Here is a 20,473-nt window from a genome sequence, read left to right as displayed (position 1 = left end):
CAAAACACGAAAACAATGGAAATGATTTCATATTAAATTTTTTTAAACGACATATTTGGTGCCCCAAAACATCCCGGGACCTTTCGGACTTCTACATAAGGTCTTGTGCTGAGATTATAGCCAGGCGACAAGATGCAGAATATTCACATGTTTTTGCAGAAACGATAATACAAATCAAAATTTGACGTACTTTCTTGCACACTGAACAGAACTATGAAGTGGGAGGGCATAATTTTTACCTTTCTTTTAATTTATAGCAGCTCTTTTGGGTGCATCTTCTTCCTCACGCCCCTCATTCCATTTGTTTACTTTCAACCACGTTTGGGAAGATGGTTGATGGATCAGATGATATGGTTATGGCAGCTGTATGCTGTGGTAGGTGACTTATAAGTGCAGTATGACTCTTCTAAAGTCCCAGTCACGCACCTTATTGGATAGTGCTGACTGCTGTAACCGGAGAGCACGAATTTCATTACAAAATTGCTTGTCTCCACCGGGACTCGAACCTGGTACCTCTGTGTTACAAGGCAGCGCGCTAACCGACTGAGCTAAAGAAGTACTTCCTTAGCTCAACCGCTTACGGCTGACTAAGTATCTACTAAGTTTTTCTAAGGGAAGCAATCCTGTCACACTTCCCCACCTCAAGAGTCATTATAGAGGGGGGATAGGACCTTTATCGGGACTCCGGGATCGGGTGTTTTTAAGGTCAGGATTTCGGGATTGACCCTTTCGGGATCCGGGAATTCTTTTTTTCCACTTTCGGAACTTCAGGATTTCGTGTTTTTAAGTCCGGGATTTCGGGATCTCATGTTTTTAAGCCCAGGATTTGGGGATCAGGACCCCTCCTACCCCCTCTCATTATACTCTATAATGATGATATCTCCATCTTTTTTATATTTATATTTTAACCTGGCTAGGTAATTCTTCTAACAGTGGGTTATTATTGTTGGGCGCCAATGTAACCGGAGAGCACGAATTTCATTACAAAATTGCTTGTCTCCACCGGGACTCAAACCCGGTACCTCTGTGTTACAAGGCAGCGCGCTAACTGACTGAGCTAAAGAAGTACTTCCTTAGCTCAACCGCTTACGGCTGACTAAGTATCTACTAAGTTTTTCTAAGGGAAGCAATCCTGTCACAGTGTAAAGGAAACATCAAACGCATAAATTTTTTTTCAATCCATTAATTAATCATGCATGCAGGTTCTCGCTAAGGATTTTTTGGGGACTCGTCATTTTTGTCCATACTCCATAGTGAGTCCAACAGCAAGAAGAAGATATTTTATTGCAATATAATGTAATATTTTAGTCTCCATGCCCTAACAGAGCAATTTTAAACTTTTGCTATTATCTTTGTGTCATATGTTTTTGTATCAACCACATTTCGTTGGTTTTGACTGCATACACGAACTTTGTGGTGTGTTTTTCTGTTTCTATATTTGAAACAACAACAGCACTTCAACGTGACAAATGTATGACATATTCAAAGTCGGTTTTAAAGACGTAAGAACTAATTAAATTAAACTTGCCTGTTCAGCCATTTTTATTTAGTGCCAAAAATACCCATCACTAGAACAGTTGTTGAGAAAAATTCTAAGGGGTTACATGAAGTATAGCCATATCGTCTGCCTGTCCGACATCGTATCTTCACGACACATGACTGTCATGTGTTATTTTGGTCATTTTTGTTACAAACCAGCGAGTTAAAGTTATCATGGTTCTTATATAAAATGGTTGTTCAAAATCTATTATTCAATATTGTATTGACAATTCTTTTTATTCATCCTTGATACATGAAAAGAAAATTAAACAGTCTTATCTTTTTATAATTAATCCTAAATTTTGAAAACTGCATTTTAATTTTTTGAAAAATAATGTATTTTGTAAACCAGGTGCCAATCTGAAATTAATCAAAGTCTAACAATTTCAGCACATGAAACACCAACTTAAAACTATTTACTAGTAATTTTTAGTACCGAAAAGTATTAAATAACCTTTTTTTAGCTTACCTGGCACAAAGGGCCAAGTGAGCTTTTCCCATCACTTTGTGTCCGTCGTCGTCAGTCGTCGTTTACTTTTACAAAAAGTCTTCTACTCTGAAACTACTGTGCCAAATTAAACCAAACTTGACCACAATCATCATTGGGGTATCTAGTTTAAACTAGAGGCTCTAAAGAGCCTGTGTCGCTCACCTTGGTCTATGTGAATATTAAACAAAGGAAGCAGATGGATTCATGACAAAATTGTGTTTTGGTGATGGTGATGTGTTTGTACATCTTACTTTACTAAACAGTCTTGCTGCTTACAATTATCTTTATCTATAATGAACTTGGCCCAGTAGTTTCAGTGGAAAATGTTAATAAAAATTTACAAATTTTATGACCAAAATGGTCAGTTGACCCCTTTAGGAGTTATTGCCTTTTATAGTCAATTTTTAACCATTTTTTCGTAAATCTTAGTTATCTTTTACAAAAATCTTCTCCTCTGAAACTACTGGGCCAAATTAATCCAAACTTGGGTACAATCATCTTTGGGGTATCTAGTTAAAAAAATGTGTGGCGTGACCCGGCCAACCAGCCAAGATGGCGTCCATGGCTAAAAATAGAACATAAGGGTAAAATGCAGTTTTTGGCTTATAACTCAAAACCCAAAGCATTTAGAGCAAGTCTGACAGGGTTAAAATTGTTTATCAGGTCAAGATCTATCTGCCCTGAAATTTTCAGATGAATTGGACAACCCATTCAATGATTGTTGGGTTGCTGCCCCTGAAACGGTAATTTTAAGGAAATTTTGCTGTTTTTGGTTATTATCTTGAATATTATTATAGATAGAGATAAACTGTTCACAGCAATAATGTTCAGCAAAGTTAGATTTACAAATAAGTCAACATGACCGAAATGGTAAGTTGACCCCTTTAGGAGTTATTGCCCTTTATAGTCAATTTTTAACCATTTTTCGTAAATCTTAGTAATCTTTTACAAAAATCTTCTCCTCTGAAACTACTGGGCCAAATTAATCCAAACTTGGCCACAACCATTTTTGGGGTATCTAGTTTAAAAAATGTGTCCGGTGACCCTGCAATCTAACCAAGATGGCCGCCATGGCTAAAAATAGAACATAGGGGTAAAATGCAGTTTTTGGCTTATAACTCAAAAACCAAAGCGTTTAGAGCAAATCTGACATGGGGTTAAATTGTTTATCAGGTCAAAATTTATCTGCCCTGAAATTTTCAGATGAATTGGACAACCCGTTGTTGGGTTGCTGCCCCTGAATTGGTAATTTTAAGGAAATTTTGCTGTTTTTGGTTATTGTCTTGAATATTATTATAGATAGAGATAAACTGTAAACAGCAATAATGTTCAGCAAAGTAAGATTTACAAATAAGTCAACATGACCGAAATGGTCAATTGACCCCCTAAGGAGTTATTGTCCTTTATAGTCAATTTTCAACAATTTTTATAAAATTTGTAAATTTTTACTAACATTTTCCACTGAAACTACTGGGCCAAGTTCATTATAGATAGAGATAATTGTAAGCAGCAAGGATGTTCAGTAAAGTAAGATGTACAAACACACCAACATCACCAAAATACAATTTTGTCATGAATCCATCTGCTTCTTTTGTTTAATAGTCACATAGACCAAGGTGAGCGACACAGGCTCTTTAGAGCCTCTAGTTTATTTTCTTGCTCATCTCCATGTACATGATATAGGTAGAAGGTTCGATTGGGTATTATGGCTTTGAAAAACCTTCAGTAACATGAAAATGATAGAACTTCCTGTTACATGTGAGAATTTGAGAATGTTTTGAAATTTTGTCTTTCTAAAACATGTTATATGCAAAAGAAGTAAGCTCCTACAAATCTTAAACTTACCAAACTGCAAAATATTTTAGCAATCATAGTGTTATTTTAATTCAGTTTAAATACATTCTATAAATTATGTAATTATTTAATTTGTATATTTCAGTTTCTTTATGAGAAGATTTGTGGTGTGAAAGCTGTGATCTCAGGAGATGCTGTTTATGATGATGAATGTGAACTTATCATAATGAATCACAGGACAAGATTTGATTGGCTCTTTGTTTTCTCATATCAGATCAGATGTGGCTCTCTAAGACATTTTAAAATCAGCCTGAAGGAAATTCTTAAAAATGTCCCTGGTCCAGGTTTGTAAATATTCTTTTCATCGTAAAAAAAAAAAATTAGTTATATAAAACATCTACTTTTACTGATATTATTACTACATGTATCACATTATTGAAAACATGTGTATCCTATATTTTGTTTATTAACACTTGATATTAATCAACCATCTCTTCATTCAACATTTATATTCTTTTTTATACCCCCGCTTTAAAACCGCTTTAAAAAAGGGGGGGTATACTGTTTTACCTCTGTCTGTCAGTCCGTCAGTCAGTCCGTCCCATGAAACTTTCGTCACATTTTTCTCAGGAACTACACATCCACCCTTTCTGTAATTTGGTATCAACATTTATATATGTCAGCCATACCGTGTGATGCGTTTTCAGATTCATCACTTGACAACTTCCTGTTTACTGAACACTTGTCTGATTTTACGCATGATAGCCAAGTTGAAAATTTTCGTCACATTTTTCTCAGGAACTACAATACAAGGATTTCTGAAATTTGGTTTCAGGATTTATATAAGTCAGCTATACCGTGTGACGCGTTTTCAGATTCATCACTCGACAACTTCCTGTTTACCGAACACTTGTATGATTTTACACATGATAGCCAAGTTGAAAATTTTCGACACATTTTTCTCAGGAACTACAATACAAGGATTTCTGAAATTTGGTTTTAGGATTTATATAAGTCAGCTATACCGTGTGATGCGTTTTCAGATTCATCACTCGACAACTTCCTATTTACCGAACACTTGTATGATTTTACACATGATAACCAAGTTAAAAATTTTCGTCACATTTTTCTCAGGAACTACAATACAAGGATTTCTGAAATTTGGTTTCAGGATTTTCATAAGTCAGCTATACCGTGTGATGCGTTTTCAGATTCATCACTCAACAACTTCCTGTTTACCGAACACTTGCATATTTTTACACTATTTATATTATCCACTTGCGGCGGGGGTATCATCAGTGAGCAGTAGCTCGCAGTTTCACTTGTTTTTTTTACATACTCAGTTTTGTTTTTTTTTTGCTTAAAAATTGTTTATCAGGTTGCTGCCCCTGAATTGGTAATTTTAAGAAAATTTTACTGTTTTTGGTTATTATCTTGAATATTATTATAGATAGAAATGGTCAGTTGACCCCTTTAGGAGTAATTGCCCTTTATAGTCAATTTTTAGCCATTTTTCGTAAATCTTAGTTAACTTTTACAAAAATCTTCTCCTCTGAAACAACTGGGCCAAATTAAACCAAACTTGGCCACAATCATCATTTGGGTATCTAGTTTCAAAAATGTGTCCGGTGACCCAGCCAACCAACCAAGATGGCCACCACACAGGGATGATTCCACTATATAGTTTAGGGCCGCTAAGCGGCCCTTAAATCGGCCAGCGGCCCCAAAAAAATGAACATGAAAATGAATTCCCAATAAAGGAAAGTAAAATAAAAATCGATATTTCCGGAAAAGTTTCTGTCACTGATTAAGGCAACTATAATTTTCCATAGTTTGTTGTCAAAACGTTAAAATCCAGATAAGAATGCTGTTTATGATTGCATTAAATTAAAAACGATTTAATTATGTCAACATGTGGCAAACAATTTTAGCAGCCGAATTCAATTGATTAATATGTTATTGGAGTATTTGATCTTGTAAAAGCGGATCGCCCAGGAGATTGATAAAAAAGGGTGTCAAAGCAGACCTCGGCAGAGAGCAAATTCAAATTTTGATATAACATTGATAGATTTTAATGGAAGCCGATCGCGTAAAAGCAGATCACCCAGCAGAGCTGGTTATATAATATGATGAAAACTTGTTTTGTAAAAGAAATTATTTCCTCAAAAGACAAAAGTTTGAGTGTTTTTTGAAAATAATATTGATGATAGACCATTCATGAAATACGATGTCATCATTATGGAACTATTTCAAAAGTTTTGAAGATGATCCAAATGATTTTAAAGAACACTGGTTCAATCTGAATTCGACAATTGACCAGTTCAATTTGAAATCCATTTGAATCAAGGTAAATTTGTGGAGATGACCTGCTGTTGAACAAATACCCGATGAATGATTTTTTTCAGTGGTTTATGTTAGCTGGAATATATGTTTTTGTTATAGGCCTAGGTAACTATAGCTAAGACTAGTGCATCATGTTCAATGATATTCATGTAATAACAGTAGCCCATCCAGAATTATTCAAAATGTTACAACTTACATGAACATCAGTGTACAGGTTAAACTTAATAATATACATTTTCCGTTTTTACAGGAAAATAATATTATTTCGACCGTCTTAGATGTTATGCTTAAAAAATTCCTAATTAGAATAAAAATTCCCAATTTGATGTTCAAGGGACCCATTTGAAAACACCTGGAATCATCCCTGCCACAGCTAAAAATAGAACATAGCTGTAAAATGCGGTTTTTGGCTTATAACTAAAAAACCAAAGCATTTAGAGCAAATCTGAACGGGGGAAAATTGTTTTTCAGGTCAAGATCTATCTGCCCTGAAATTTTCAGATGAATTGGATAACCCGTTGTTTGGTTGCTGCCCCTGAATTGGTAATTTTAAGGAATTTTTAATGTTTTTGGTTATTATCTTGAATATTATTATAGATAGAGATAAACTGTTAACAGCAATAATGTTCAGCAAAGTAAGATTTACAAATAAGTCAACATGACCGAAATGGTCAGTTGACCCCTTTAGGAGTTATTGCCCTTTATAGTCAATTTTAAACCATTTTTAGCTCACCTTGCCCAAAGGGCCAAGTGAGCTTTTCTCATCACTTTGCGTCTGGCGTCTGTCGTCATCCGTCGTCGTCGTCCGTCGTTGTTAGCTTTTACAAAAATCTTCACCTGAAACTACTGGGCCAAATTAAACCAAACTTAGCCACAATCATCATTGGGGTATCTAGTTTAAAAATGTGTGGCGTGACCCTGCCAACCAACCAAGATGGCCACCATGGCTAAAAATAGAACATAGGGGTGAAATGTAGATTTTGGCTTATATCTCTGAAACTAAAACATTTAGAGCAAATCTCACATGGGGTTAAATTGTTTATCAGGTCAAGATCTATCTGCCCTGAAATTTTCAGACAAATCGGACAACCTGTTGTTGGGTTGCTGCCCCCAAATTAGTAATTTTAAGGAAATTTTGCAGATTTTGGTTATTATCTTAAATATTATTATAGATAGAAATAAACTGTATACACCAATAATGTTCAGCAAAATAAGATCTACAAATAAGTCAACATGACCAAAATTGTCAATTGACCCCTTTAGGAGTTATTGCCCTTTATAGTCAATTGTTAACAATTTTCATAAATTTTTGTTAGTTTTTGTAAATTTTTAGGAAATATTTTCCACTGTAATTACTGGGCCAAGTTCATTATAGATAGAGATAATTGTAGCAACAAGAATGTTCAGTAAAGAAAGATCTTCAAACACATTACCATCACCAAAACACCATTTTGTCATGAATTTATCTGTGTCCATTGTTAATATGCACATAGACCAAGGTGAGCGACACAGGCTCTTGAGAGCCTCTAGTTTGAATGACTTCATTGTTTGTTAGGTGACATCACGAACGTCAAGTTTTCATATTGAATGTGACGTCACAAACGTCAAGTTTTCATATTTTTTGGCACACTAATTGCAACTACATGTATAAAAAATACAAAACACACAAATAAATAAATTAATAAACAAAATATTTTTAAAACAACAGCACGCAAATTGTAAGGTAACCCAGGTGCTTCTTATATGTAATTGAGCAGTTCTTTTAAGGCCTTTGAAACAAGACAAAAGTAGAACTGAAGGTAACCCAGTGCTATGGATCAGAAAACAGTTTATATAATATAATACTCTTCTGTTGAAATATATGATAAAGCGTATAATACATGGCAAAATCCATATCACATGCCATATCACCCTCGACCAATATCATCCCTCGGGCCTAAAGGCCCTTGGGCTGATATTGATGTCTCAGGATGATACGACATATGATACGGATTTTGTCATGTATTATTCTCTATGTATTCATTTTGAACAGGATACACCTGCTGGAATTTAAACTGGAACCTCTTTCATAATGTCTGCCTTCTTTGGGTTTCAAAATCAAATAGCCTTAATTGGGTTTGAATTTGTTACAAGGAATAACCTTCAAATAAAAAAATGGTTTGAAAGTTTAATATTTAGATTTTTTTCACTTTTTTTTGCAGGATGGGCCATGCAGTGTGCAGGATATCTTTTCCTTCACAGAAATTGGGAACATGATAAAAGTACAATATCAAAATGTTTCATGTACTTTAAAAAGTTAAACTACAAACCTCAGGTAAGATGATGTCTTTGAATGATAAAGATATTTATTGGTTATCCCCTTTCGCAAAGGACAAAGGTACAATTGAAGCTTAAATGACGATTTTAACAATTAAGTGCCAGTCTATGTAAGAATCAGGCAATGTAGAAAAATCTCTTAACATGTCCGGAAAAAAACCATGGACCTAAACATCCTATTTTGAAGTTACCCTCATCCTGAATTAGAAATAGTATGTTTTTGGTTTCTACATGTCTGGTAATTCATCAACTATCTAGATAACCTTTGGTTAGAATGATAGGAAAATACGGGGCTATCTCCCTTAAATTGTTAATTTTCTAGTGCACTTCAAACAAGTCATATCTTGAAATACCAGAACCGTAAATAAATATGAATGTTATATTAATGTACTATTTTCCAATCTGAACTTGAAGTCCTGTTAAGTTTGGAAGGATTTTGTTTGTCATGTTTTTACCATGTCTGATATATTGGTAGTTTGGCACTTAAAATTGCAAAAATATGCTAGTTTTATTATCAATAACATTATGGCTAAACGAACAGGGAGCACAAAATAACTGTGTATGCTGGTTAATACATGAATATTAAATACTCTCTCTTTGGTAGAGAGTTGAGCTCTTTGTTATATTGAAATATTTGGGAATCAAGTACTGTGAATTCCTTTATTTTCGTGGGTACCAATTTTCGTCGATTACGGAAAACTTGCATGATCGTGGATATCTGATTTAGAGGTATTGCCAAAGTCTGCATATAAGCCTTTTGAAAATTGGTTATTTGTTGAACATTTAATTTCATGGTTCACCTGTAACCACGAAAGCAACAAAATTGGTATTCAACAATAATAATGAATCCACAGTATTCAAGTTTTTTTGTAATTTTGATACATTTTACTGTCATTTGATGGCAGTATAATAACCAATAAAAGGGGGATACTTTTGTCATGTTTTAAAGATTGTACTGTGCCTTAAACATTGTTGAAGGTCCATATCTGATATTTGTCATGTTTTATAGATTCTGCTGATTCATGAATGTCTATAAACAATATTTTTCAGGTTTTATAGATTCTGTTGTTTCCTGAAGATCCAATGTAATATTTGTCATGTTTTATAGATTCTGCTGTTTCCCGAAGGAACAGATTTAACAGCATGGACTAAAGCTAAGAGTGATAAGTTTGCCAAAGCTAACGGTGTTGAGCCTTATGAGTATGTTTTACATCCAAGGACCAGAGGATTTAAATATTTTGTGGAACAAATGAGAGATGGTAATATACAAAATATGTATTAAAAAGTATTTAGTTATCAGGTCTTTCATGAAATCAACTGTCTAAATTATTTGTTTTTTACTATTTTATATTGCTATATGCTTTTCAAAAACAAGATCAAAAGTTGTTGGATAATTCCTAAAGAAGTTAATTATCATATGAATATAGAAAAATAAGGAGATGTGGTATGATGGACAATGAGACAATTAGTCATTGAAGTCCATATTAAGTGGATCCAAGCAATTATGGGCAACTAACTTCAACAATGAGAAAAACCCATACTGTAACATGTGTAAGTCAGCCATAAAGGCCCTGACATGAAAAAAATCTAATTTAGTAAACTAATAGCCTTATTTATAACAAATGATCAACAAAAATGACAAACATAAACCAACGACAATGATTGAACCACAAGCTCTTGGCTTGCAACTGGCACTTATAGAATGAAGCTTGTTTTGTTCACTTTTAATCATTTATCACATGGCTAAATTAAACACATTAAATATGTAACCGCACAAACAAAATAATACAGAAATTAGTTTTTACACCTGCATGTTTATTGGTGTTTAATATTTTTAAATACGTACAAAACATAATTATTATAAATCTTAAAAACATTGTGTCAAAAATGATCTCAAGTCTGCAAAATTTATATTGAAGATAATTTATACAAGAAAAAAGCACAAATTTATTGCAAGAGAGGTGAAAGATATCAGAGGGACAGTCAATCTCACAGATTGAAAATAAACTGACAATGCCATGGCTAACAAAGAAAAGACAAACAGACAAATAATAGCACTTAAACACAACATAGAAAACTGAAGACTAAGGATCACGAACCCACCAAAACCTGGAAGTGTTCTCAGGTGCACTGGAAGAGTGAGCAGTTTATGACTGCATGAATGATAGATATTGTGGTATTTAACTTTGTGAAAATATCAAATTTAAGACACTAGGAGACTTATTAAAAATTAAGTGAATGAATTTTTGAATTTTTTATTAATTTTTGTTTGTAGTAAACCTGTTTGATTCAATAATAGATGTCACAGTTGGGTACCCTGTAAATATACCACAAAATGAGTCCGACATTCTGAAGGGAAACTTTCCAAAAGAAGTTCATTTCTTTATCAAACGACACAAAGCTCTTGACATTCCATCTAGTGAAGAAAATGTTGACATGTGGTGCCAAAAAGTGTGGAAAGAAAAAGAAGAACGGTTGAAAAAATTCTATCAAGATAAGAAATTTAATGTAAAAGATAACAAAATCAAACTTAAAGATGAAAGTGAAATTCAATCTCTTTTCAAGTTTGCAAATATATTTTGGAGTATATTTCAGATAAGTACTTTTATACTTCTGATTTATGCTCCAATCATACGCTGGTTTGCACTTTTATCTATAAGTATATTTGTGTTTATCAGTAAATTTGGTGGAATTCAAGTTTTATTAGATAGTGAATTAGAAAGTGCAAAGCACTATATGTAAGTTAATTTTTTAAAGAAAATTGCACAGTATTTATTAGTATTGCAAAATATCAGTTTTTCAAAACTCAAAGGGTAGCTAACAACGTAAAATATTAATATTATGGTGGCAATATTAAAAAAAATATTCACATTTGTACACAATTTTTCATACTTAATTACACTTGTCTTGAATTATTTTAACAAACTAAAGATACTGTAGAATGCAAAATGATTTATTATAAGAAAAGATTCTTTTATGTTAGTCATATATGTTTAGATTTTCATTAGACATACATTGTATCACTTAAACTAGTGCTAGAAGTCAGTACTTTGTTTAGGATAAATTTTATTATAGAAGATTACAAATTATTGTTAAGTTTAGATTATGCAGGATTTGCAAATTGTTTTTTTTTTTTTTTACCATGAATGTAATACACCTATACATATCTTAAATAAATATATCATGAAATATTTTGTTTTAGAACCGTCATAATAATTAACGTGAATATATAAAACATGAGCAGTTTAATAGTTACCTCTTATCTTTATTATTTGTAATGCAGTAAATCATGAAATGAAGAAAATTAATAAAACATCAATTGTGCAAATGTAAACTTCTTTAATCAAAACAATGATAGTTATGATCAAGTTGTAAATATTGTAATTTAGATTAATATGGTATGTAAACATTTTGCAGTTATTACTTTTTGTATACAATAATGAAAGAGGCAATATTTTTTTTAAATATTTATATGAACATGATGAAGTGGTCTATTCAGAAATCTTGATAAATTGTGAAAAAAACAAATTGTAACTCAAATATAATTTCAAAGTCCATATGACTGCAATTTACAATGTCTATTTCTACAAATCCTGGATTAATTTTATTTTTCGTTTCCTCTCTCTTTATAAATATAATAATAAGCATTTACAGTATCTAATGTTTTAGCTATTGGAGAGTTTATCATTTGCTAGTTTCTTGTTTGCCTATGTTGGAGTGTTCATGCTGTAATACTTTTTGATAGTCTTTTATTTATATGTGTGAGAGAGTTTGTCATATGAATTATTCAAGTTATTTTTTCATTATTTATGATTTAATCCTTATGTGTGTAAACTTTTATTTTCCCGGTAATTTCTTTTGTTTAATTTGAGTTTTGTATATGAATAATATTAAGTTTCTAGAATTTTCTTTAAAACCTTACACAAACCTTGAAGAAATCTTTAGAAAAAAGTCCTGTAGAAGTATTAAAGATCAGCACATAGAAAAAAAGTCCTGTAGAAGTATTAAAGATCAGCACATAGAAAAAAGTCCTGTATAAGTATTAAAGATCAGCACATAGAAAAAAGTCCTGTAGAAGTATTAAAGATCAGCACATAGAAAAAAGTCCTGTATAAGTATTAAAGATCAGCACATAGAAAAAAGTCCTGTAGAAGTATTAAAGATCAGCACATAGAAAAAAGTCCTGTAGAAGTATTAAAGATCAGCACATAGAAAAAAACTAAGTTTACAATGAATATATCCGTAAAATTATATTCTTTCTATCACTTTATTTTTGTTTGTAAAATACTTAAAGGTAATATATCAATGACATTTCAATGCTTTAGCCCTCTTGTTGATAGCAGTACATTTCCACATTTTTTTGGCTCACCGTGATAAAACTTTTACAGAGGCTTACAGAGAGATGCTCAGAATACCTGAGTATTACTACATGTATATGATATTTTTTTATAGGGTATTCTCTAAGGCTTGTTTTTGTTTCAACTGCAAGGTTGAAATCTAAAAGATGTTACATCTTACTGGCAATTAAATATGAAATAGTCTATATCTTATAATTAAATAGAGTTTCACTATTTTCCATTTTTCATAAAACCACACTTCATGTAAAGGCATGTTGATACAAAATCGCTAAATTTACATGTTTTTGTTAATTGTTGCATTTAAGGACGGCTAACCGAAATTGATAAAAATGTCGTAAGATGATTCATAGTTTTACTTCCATCATAATTTGGTTTGTTCCCTCTTGCACATTTCTTTTTACGAACAATGAAAAATCTGTCAAATTGTGGTTTTTGACAGAAATATTACATTCAAACTAATAATGATTTTTTTGTATAATGCAAAATAATAACCAAAGATTTTTTTTCAGTCCCAATCCAGTTGCATTTGAAAATTGTATAAAAACTTGAATTTCTGAATAAGCAGTATCCAAATGTTTTTTTATTTGCCTAGTATACTGTTTGAAGATTTTTTTCACCAATAGCAATGAAGATTAGTATTCCTAACAGAGAATTTATGGAAGATTGCGTGGGAATATGATTGTTGAATTGTTTATGAATATTGTTAAACAATTTCTTTATGCATATTATGTTTGTAGATCGATCCCCAGGGTTAAACACATTTTCTGGAAGAAAGTTGAAGTTTTAAGTTTCAATTTGGATAACCCCCACTCTACAAATAGTCTGTTGCAAAAAGCTTTAACCTAAATAGCATAAAAGACATAGTTTATACCAATGTTCACATAGATTTTATTTGATCCCTTATTGAATACATTGTATAAGTAAAGTTCAAGCTTGTAAAAATCAACCTATGTTATCAGGAAAATGGCATTTATAACAAATTTATGGGATATATACAATATTGACATATATACTTTAAAAATATTGCATATTTTGAATTAATTGAAAACTTTGTTAATGCCTTTTGTTTACATTGTTATATTTATTGAGTGCTATTTTAGAACCTGTGCAAATGCTATGTTTAGTGGTTAAGTTCAACAAAGTGTCAATTTTGGCTGATTTTTCTTATATAAGGAAAATCACCAAATGATTATATTGTTTTGATAATAACAAATTTGTTATAAAATGAGTTCCAGACTTGGATTCAAATGATTAAAGTTAATTATTTGTGTTAAACCAATATTGGCTAGATTATGTTCACAATAAGTTTTAAAATGTTACTAGAATTCAATATAAATAAGTCAATGTTCAAAAATATGATTCCAACCCCCCCCCCCCCCCCCCCCCCCCCCCCATCAATTCTAACCTTGAACCTTTTATTTTCCAAATTGCAAAGTATTTTATCAGAAAAAAAGACAGCACCATTAAACAGCACTGCACTTATAACTAAAAGTATCTGGTTATTCTTAAATGTATTTTTCTTATCCAAGTGGCAATAATTAGATTTGTGTTCATTTTATTTGTAGTATACTCATAGTTCCTATATCTTATATATTCAGTTAATATTTAGATTGGATACTGATCTGCTTGAAAGATTTTCAGTAAGTAGAAAAAAAGCTATTTTCCACTATTGTTATCAGAATCAAGATATTCATTTAATGATTTATAAAGGTTTTAATTGGATAAAGAAGAATGTGCTATACTTTGTTTAAGAGGTTAAAATAAGAATATATTTGTGACAAATTTCAATCATAATTAGTAAAGCAGGTTAGAGATTTTAGCAGGTGCACTCTTAGTTATTATTGATATTTCTGGAAAGTCTTTTGACGGAAGTACAATGATTCTGAAGAGTGTTCAAGTCATTATAATCCAGATTATATTTACCGGTATTTCCTTATATAGGATGGGTAATGTCTTTTTTTTGCTTATTTAAATTTTTGTAATTAAAATAATTATAAATACATTCACCAGTTGAAAAACAATAAAATGGATATTTCAATGTCTTATTACTGTATATCATCAATTCAATTGTTTGAATGAGTTTCTCTATGAAGGTTGATAAATTATAAACATATCATATTGACTCACATGAAATTGTGACTGCCATCTTGGAATTAAGATTGGCTTCAATAGATATCAGAAGATGTGGTATGAGTACCAATGAGCCAATTCTCCATCCAAGTACAATTTGTAAAAGTAAACCATTATAGGTCAAAGTAAGGTCTTCAACATGGAGTCTTGGCTCACACCAAACAACAAACTATAAAGGTTCCCAAAAAATGACTAAGTGTAAAACCATTCAAACAGGGAAACCAACGGTCTTATCTTTATGAAAAACAAGAAACATTTATGAACCACATCAACCAACGTCAACCACTGAACATACTATCTCATCAAGGTCTACTATTTTTATTATGTATCTGAATACCTAATTGTCATGTATTTTTTGTTTGTTCTGTATGGACATACATTTGGTTTTTTTCTATTTTTCAAACTATGCTGAGGCTCATTCAGGACTTGAAACCACTTTTTCTCAATCATTGAAAACCAGTTTGCTCCAAATAAAAATTAGAAGATGTGATATGGTTGCCAATGAAACAACTTTCTACCAGAGACTTAATGATGTAGATATTAGCAGCTATACTTTCCTGTTAGGCCTTTCAACAGCTTTATAATGCTCAATATTTATACAGAAAGACTGAAAGGGAACAAACAGTTGTGAAAGGGTAGTATTAAGGTCAAGTAGGAAATATTTCGATGTTTTTGTCTGTAATTACACTTGACACAATATTCCATTACAAATACTTGCACAATATCAAATAGATGGCTAAAACTGAGCAAAACTTGTTAAAAAGGGAATGAATATGAATTAAGGAGATTTATTGTACATATTAACAGGCTGCAGAATAAAACACATTAAACTAAAAGACAATAAGCAGTTGTCATACAATCTACAATAATATATCAAGACTGAGATTAAAAAACCTGTAAATAAAATAAAGAGAAATTAGCAGAGATCTGCCTTCAAAAAAAAATTATCAAAAATAATAATAACATAAACCAAAACCTAAGAAACATTCAAAATGCTTTGTCGAATCAATTTACACATCAACTGTACCTTAAGTACACACGATTGAAATTAAATACAACCAACCCTGATGAATATTAATGTGTGTTACCATTAAAACTTTGAAAGGCATTGTCTACTTGAGGTACTCATCAACTGCATCTCAAGTATAGACCAATTTAATCTATAAAAAAAAACCATTCAGGAAATGGCAACAACTGACAGTTTCCTAACTTGGGACAGGCTCAAGAACATGTGTTTGCGCTTAATAAGTCGGCTCAGATGGTCAATACCTATTGCCATTACTTTGGGTTGGTTGTTAGTCATATTCATCTAACTATAAAAAAAATCCCATGGGTACCCAGTAAAAAGTTGGTACTTTTTGCTACTGCTACTGCTACTGCAAATCAACAGACATTACTGTCGTGACTAATAAAGGCAGCATAAACAGGACACAAAAGAGTATAATGCAATTTATTGCCTATTATATTGATAAAATTGAGAATGGAAATGGGGAATGTGTCAAAGAGACAACAACCTGACCTTAGAGCAGACAACAGCTGAAGGCCACTAATGGGTCTCTTGCACCCAGAGGAGTCCTTCAGCTGGCCCTTAAACAAATATGTTACTAATTCAGTGATAATGGACGTCATACATAAAAAAGACCATTAGTTTTCTCGTTTGAATTGTTTTACATTGTCAATTTCTTGGCCTTTAATAGCTGACAATGTGGTATGGGCTTTGCTCATTGTTGAAGGATCTATAGTTGTTAATTTCTGTGTCATTTTGGTCTCTTGTGGACAGTTGTCTCATTGGCAATCATACCACGTCTTCTTTTTTTTAAATTCGGAATTTCACACAAGAAACTAAAATTAAAAATAACTGTTAAGGTTTATGTACCCTTCTGTTGCCATTTTTGTACGAATTTTTTAAACATCAATTGTATCAAAACTACAGGTATAATGAATAATAGAGACAGGCCATTTTGAACATATCCTTGGGGGAAACATGATGCAAAGCATTACTATTTACTGTTGCATTGCATTTAATAGAAAAAGAGTACTTTGTGGCAAATAAACCAAGATTTTTATAGAAAATCCACAGCCTTTAATAAAGAGTTTTTTGTTATAAAATTTGAAACATAGATTACTCACTTGCTTTTCTATGATGTGCTAGTGTTTATTTTTTACAAAAAGTTCTAACCAACCTGTAAATTCCAAAATACCTCGTGCAGAGTAACTAAAGTCGAGCGCACCCTAAAAGGTGTACTTGAATTGGTTCATATTTTTATTTGTTCTAACCAATAACTACATTAATAAACTTGTTTTAAGGAAATCAATGCTAGCACTGCATGCAATAATCCTATATCTATCGGTCATCAAATTGCCAAATATGATAGAACAAGGATGAAGGCTGTGGATTTTCTATAAAATTTCCATATGTTTAGCTTGAAGTAACACAAGGGTACATAATCCTTAATAGGTCCAGAAAACGTTTGTCAGATGCTCAAAAGTTAATATCAGCTTGCTTTCCATTTCTACCAACAAACTTTTTCTATGAGTTAATGCCCCTAAATGAATCTTCAAATTACACAAGAAAATGATATACCCTCTTGCTATATCAGCTGAGTGTTGTAAGAAGATCCCAACTGAGTAAAAAAAATTAAGCAGCAAATATTCAAATTATTTTTTTTTTTTGTATTAAAAATTTCAAAATTTGCCGAAATGAATTTAATAATTGAGTTTCTTTGAGTTAAATTTGCACCTTATTTTATTTCATTTGTTGCAATGAAATGTTTATTGTGATGTTTTGAAGTCTGATCATTTTGAAATATGAAATTAAAATATTTGTGGCTAAACTATTTTACTCAATAAATAACAAATCAACAGAACATTTCATAATTATTTAACCTCTAATTAAGTCTTTGTGATACATAAAAATATTGGATGGCCTCAATCTTAGAACCTATATAAAAAAGATAAAAAATATTTGGTATGCAAAGGTTTAGTGAGTAGGTTATGCTCATCTAACCTAAACTTAAACCTAAAAATATGATCCAGTGGTCAGATTGAAGTTTTTGGATTATGTTTGTTTTTACTAACAATACATGTACATGAAACAAGTATGCTATTTTTTGCACATGAAAATACTTGTTATGATGTCATGCAAGTCAATCTTGTAGGTATCATGTAACTTATAAATGATATAAAGAATAGGTTTACATCTATAATACCTTTCATGCATCATGAAACATAGATACTTATATTCTGTCATTTCAATGAGTGAAATTTTAATAGAAATATAGGATATTTTACGGCATTTTAGAGACATAATTTTTTAATGATTTTTGTCCAATTCAGTATTGGTAATGGTAATGGATACTGGAAAATATATAGGCATATGAAATGATGAAGCACAAGACGTCAAGTAAGTCAAAGAATATAAAATAACACTTTTCAATGTTAGATCTTTTGGCCTGGCCCAGGTCCGTCCTACAGATAATATTCATTAAAAAAAATCCTATTCTGTTTACCATTACTTTTAAATACCATCTCCCTAGGTTAAACATGTTGAAATTCCACCCAAGTTATTTAAATTCATTATTCTAAAGTGCACATCCATTTAAAGACATTAGCCTCACCTTAAAACCGATAGATTTACCTGATATAATATGTTAAATGGACCCTTTAGATGACCTCCTCTGATAATATTGTACATCTGTGATCTGAACTCAGCTATAACATACTGTACAATGCTTTAAAGGTTTAGGTTTTATTCTATGATGTCCCAAGCTATAGTACTTCCATTAGCAAAACAATATGAATGGCAGGACCAATATATGGCCACATAAACCTTAATTCTTAAAGAATTAGAAATGCTCCATAGAATTAAAATTTCTATTCACTGATCATGCAGAAAAGCAAAGAACTAATTAAAAATCTTTCTAGTCATATTAACATCAAACTTTTACTAATAGCACAGACTAATAACTGACAATATCATTTGATATAAAGAATGTCATTAAAAATGCTTTAAATTATTGTGTTTTCACTTGTTCTGATATACAAAGTGAGAAGTGAGATTAAGTACAAAAAATACAAGAAAATAAAATACATGTACAATGTGAATTATTTCTTCTGCTAATAGATGTCCTTATCCTGCTGTTATATTAAACCCCACCACATTCTGGATGTATGTGCCTGTCAGGAGTCTGTAATTCAGTGGTTGTTGTTTGTTGCTGAGTTAATATTTGTTTTTGGTTCAGTTTTTTGTACATTAATTAGGCTGTTAGTTTTCTCGTTTGATTTGTTTTACATTTGTGATTTTGCTGCCTTTTATAGTTGACTATGCGGTATAGGCTGTGCTCATTTTTGAAGGCCTTATGGGGATCTTTAGCTATTAATTTCTGTGCAATTTGGTCTCTGGTGGAGAGTTGTCTCATTGGCAATCATACCACATCTTCTTTTTATATTAGTGTTTTTCCTAGTGAGAGTGACAATAAATGGATCTTAATCTACTTTCATGTAAGATTATCAGAATGTTTGTAAGATTTATACTGAATCTTCCAACCAATCAATGTCACCTAACCCTGACCAATTGTCAGGTAATAAAGAGTAGGTACAGAAGGAGCTATTATCTGGGCCCTAGGAATACTGGGAGTTTCTAATTATTTAAGAACTAAAATTATTCAAGCCTTTCAAAATTGTGTCAATTCTAATGTCCTTCACTGGTGCACATATTTGATCTATCAAAGGGCAATAACTCAAACAAAAGCTTTTGGTTACTTTTCAGTTTTTTTCATCCAACAATTACAGAAATGTAGAGATAACATCATGAACAATCTCATCTCAATGTATATTTTTCTATTTCCAAAGGGCATGACTCCTATGAAAATTGTTGATTAGTGGTCTTTATAAAACTTTTCAAACAAATGTCAAAGGTCTTGATGATATAAATCTTTGATATAGATTTCATAAAATTTGCGACTAGAAAAATAGGTGTTTGAGTGCTTACATTGCAATGTTTAATATCATTTATATGTCAAAGGGGCATAATTCCTTAAAAAAGTTGAATGACACTAATTTTACAACTAGTCACAAATATTACTGATAAAGACCTTCAATATTAATTTCATAAACATCCAAACAAAATGTTGGCGAAAGTTTGCTTACAATGCAATTTTCCTTGGAATTGACATGTTTCCTGTAAAAATAATTTAATATCAGAGCTGATTTTTTTAATATATCCCAGACAATTGTGATAATAAACCTTTGATATAAATTTCATTACAATCCTACAAGAAATGTAGGAGAGAGAGTAACAACAATGCAGTTTCCCATATAGTTTATATTTCCAAGGGACACAACTCTTTTGGATATATCCCTGTCTTCATCCAATTCTTTTTTTTTTTTGTACATTTTATTTGTTCCTAGGTGATCAAACAAGTAATAATATTCTTAGAGGACTATATCCATTTAAACATAAAACAAAAAAAAAACATGTGGTATAAAGAAAATAAATCTCATG

General features: G+C 31.7%; 1 protein-coding gene and 1 long non-coding RNA gene across 2 annotated transcripts; both read left to right on the top strand.

Annotated features, from left to right (window-relative positions):
- Window positions 1-82: 82 nt before the first annotated feature.
- LOC143067524 (lysocardiolipin acyltransferase 1-like) lies at window positions 83-11,953 on the top strand. Its single transcript, XM_076240844.1, has 5 exons — window positions 83-375; window positions 3,969-4,167; window positions 8,368-8,480; window positions 9,591-9,741; window positions 10,758-11,953. The coding sequence occupies exons 1-5, from the start codon at window positions 214-216 to the stop codon at window positions 11,222-11,224; spliced, it is 1,092 nt and encodes a 363-aa protein (XP_076096959.1). The 5' UTR covers window positions 83-213; the 3' UTR covers window positions 11,225-11,953.
- A 16-nt stretch (window positions 11,954-11,969) lies between these two features.
- Window positions 11,970-14,885, top strand: LOC143067523 (uncharacterized). The gene is made up of 2 exons (XR_012975969.1): window positions 11,970-12,433; window positions 12,474-14,885. It is a non-coding gene; the product is annotated as an uncharacterized LOC143067523 (long non-coding RNA).
- The last annotated feature ends 5,588 nt before the right edge of the window (window positions 14,886-20,473 follow it).

This window comes from Mytilus galloprovincialis, chromosome 3, assembly GCF_965363235.1.
Source record: "Mytilus galloprovincialis chromosome 3, xbMytGall1.hap1.1, whole genome shotgun sequence".
In the NCBI taxonomy this organism is placed as follows: domain Eukaryota; kingdom Metazoa; phylum Mollusca; class Bivalvia; order Mytilida; family Mytilidae; genus Mytilus; species Mytilus galloprovincialis.
Note: the sequence above shows the minus strand (reverse complement) of the source record. Positions and strands in the feature narration are given on the sequence as shown.

Bases quoted from the DNA above. Each gene is read 5' to 3' on its own strand.
- LOC143067524 (XM_076240844.1), top strand. From the start codon at position 214: ATGAAGTGGGAGGGCATAATTTTTACCTTTCTTTTAATTTATAGCAGC. The intron at 376-3,968 runs GTAGGTGACTTA...TGTATATTTCAG, and splicing joins TATGGCAGCTGTATGCTGTG to TTTCTTTATGAGAAGATTTG. The intron at 8,481-9,590 runs GTAAGATGATGT...CATGTTTTATAG, and splicing joins AGTTAAACTACAAACCTCAG to ATTCTGCTGTTTCCCGAAGG.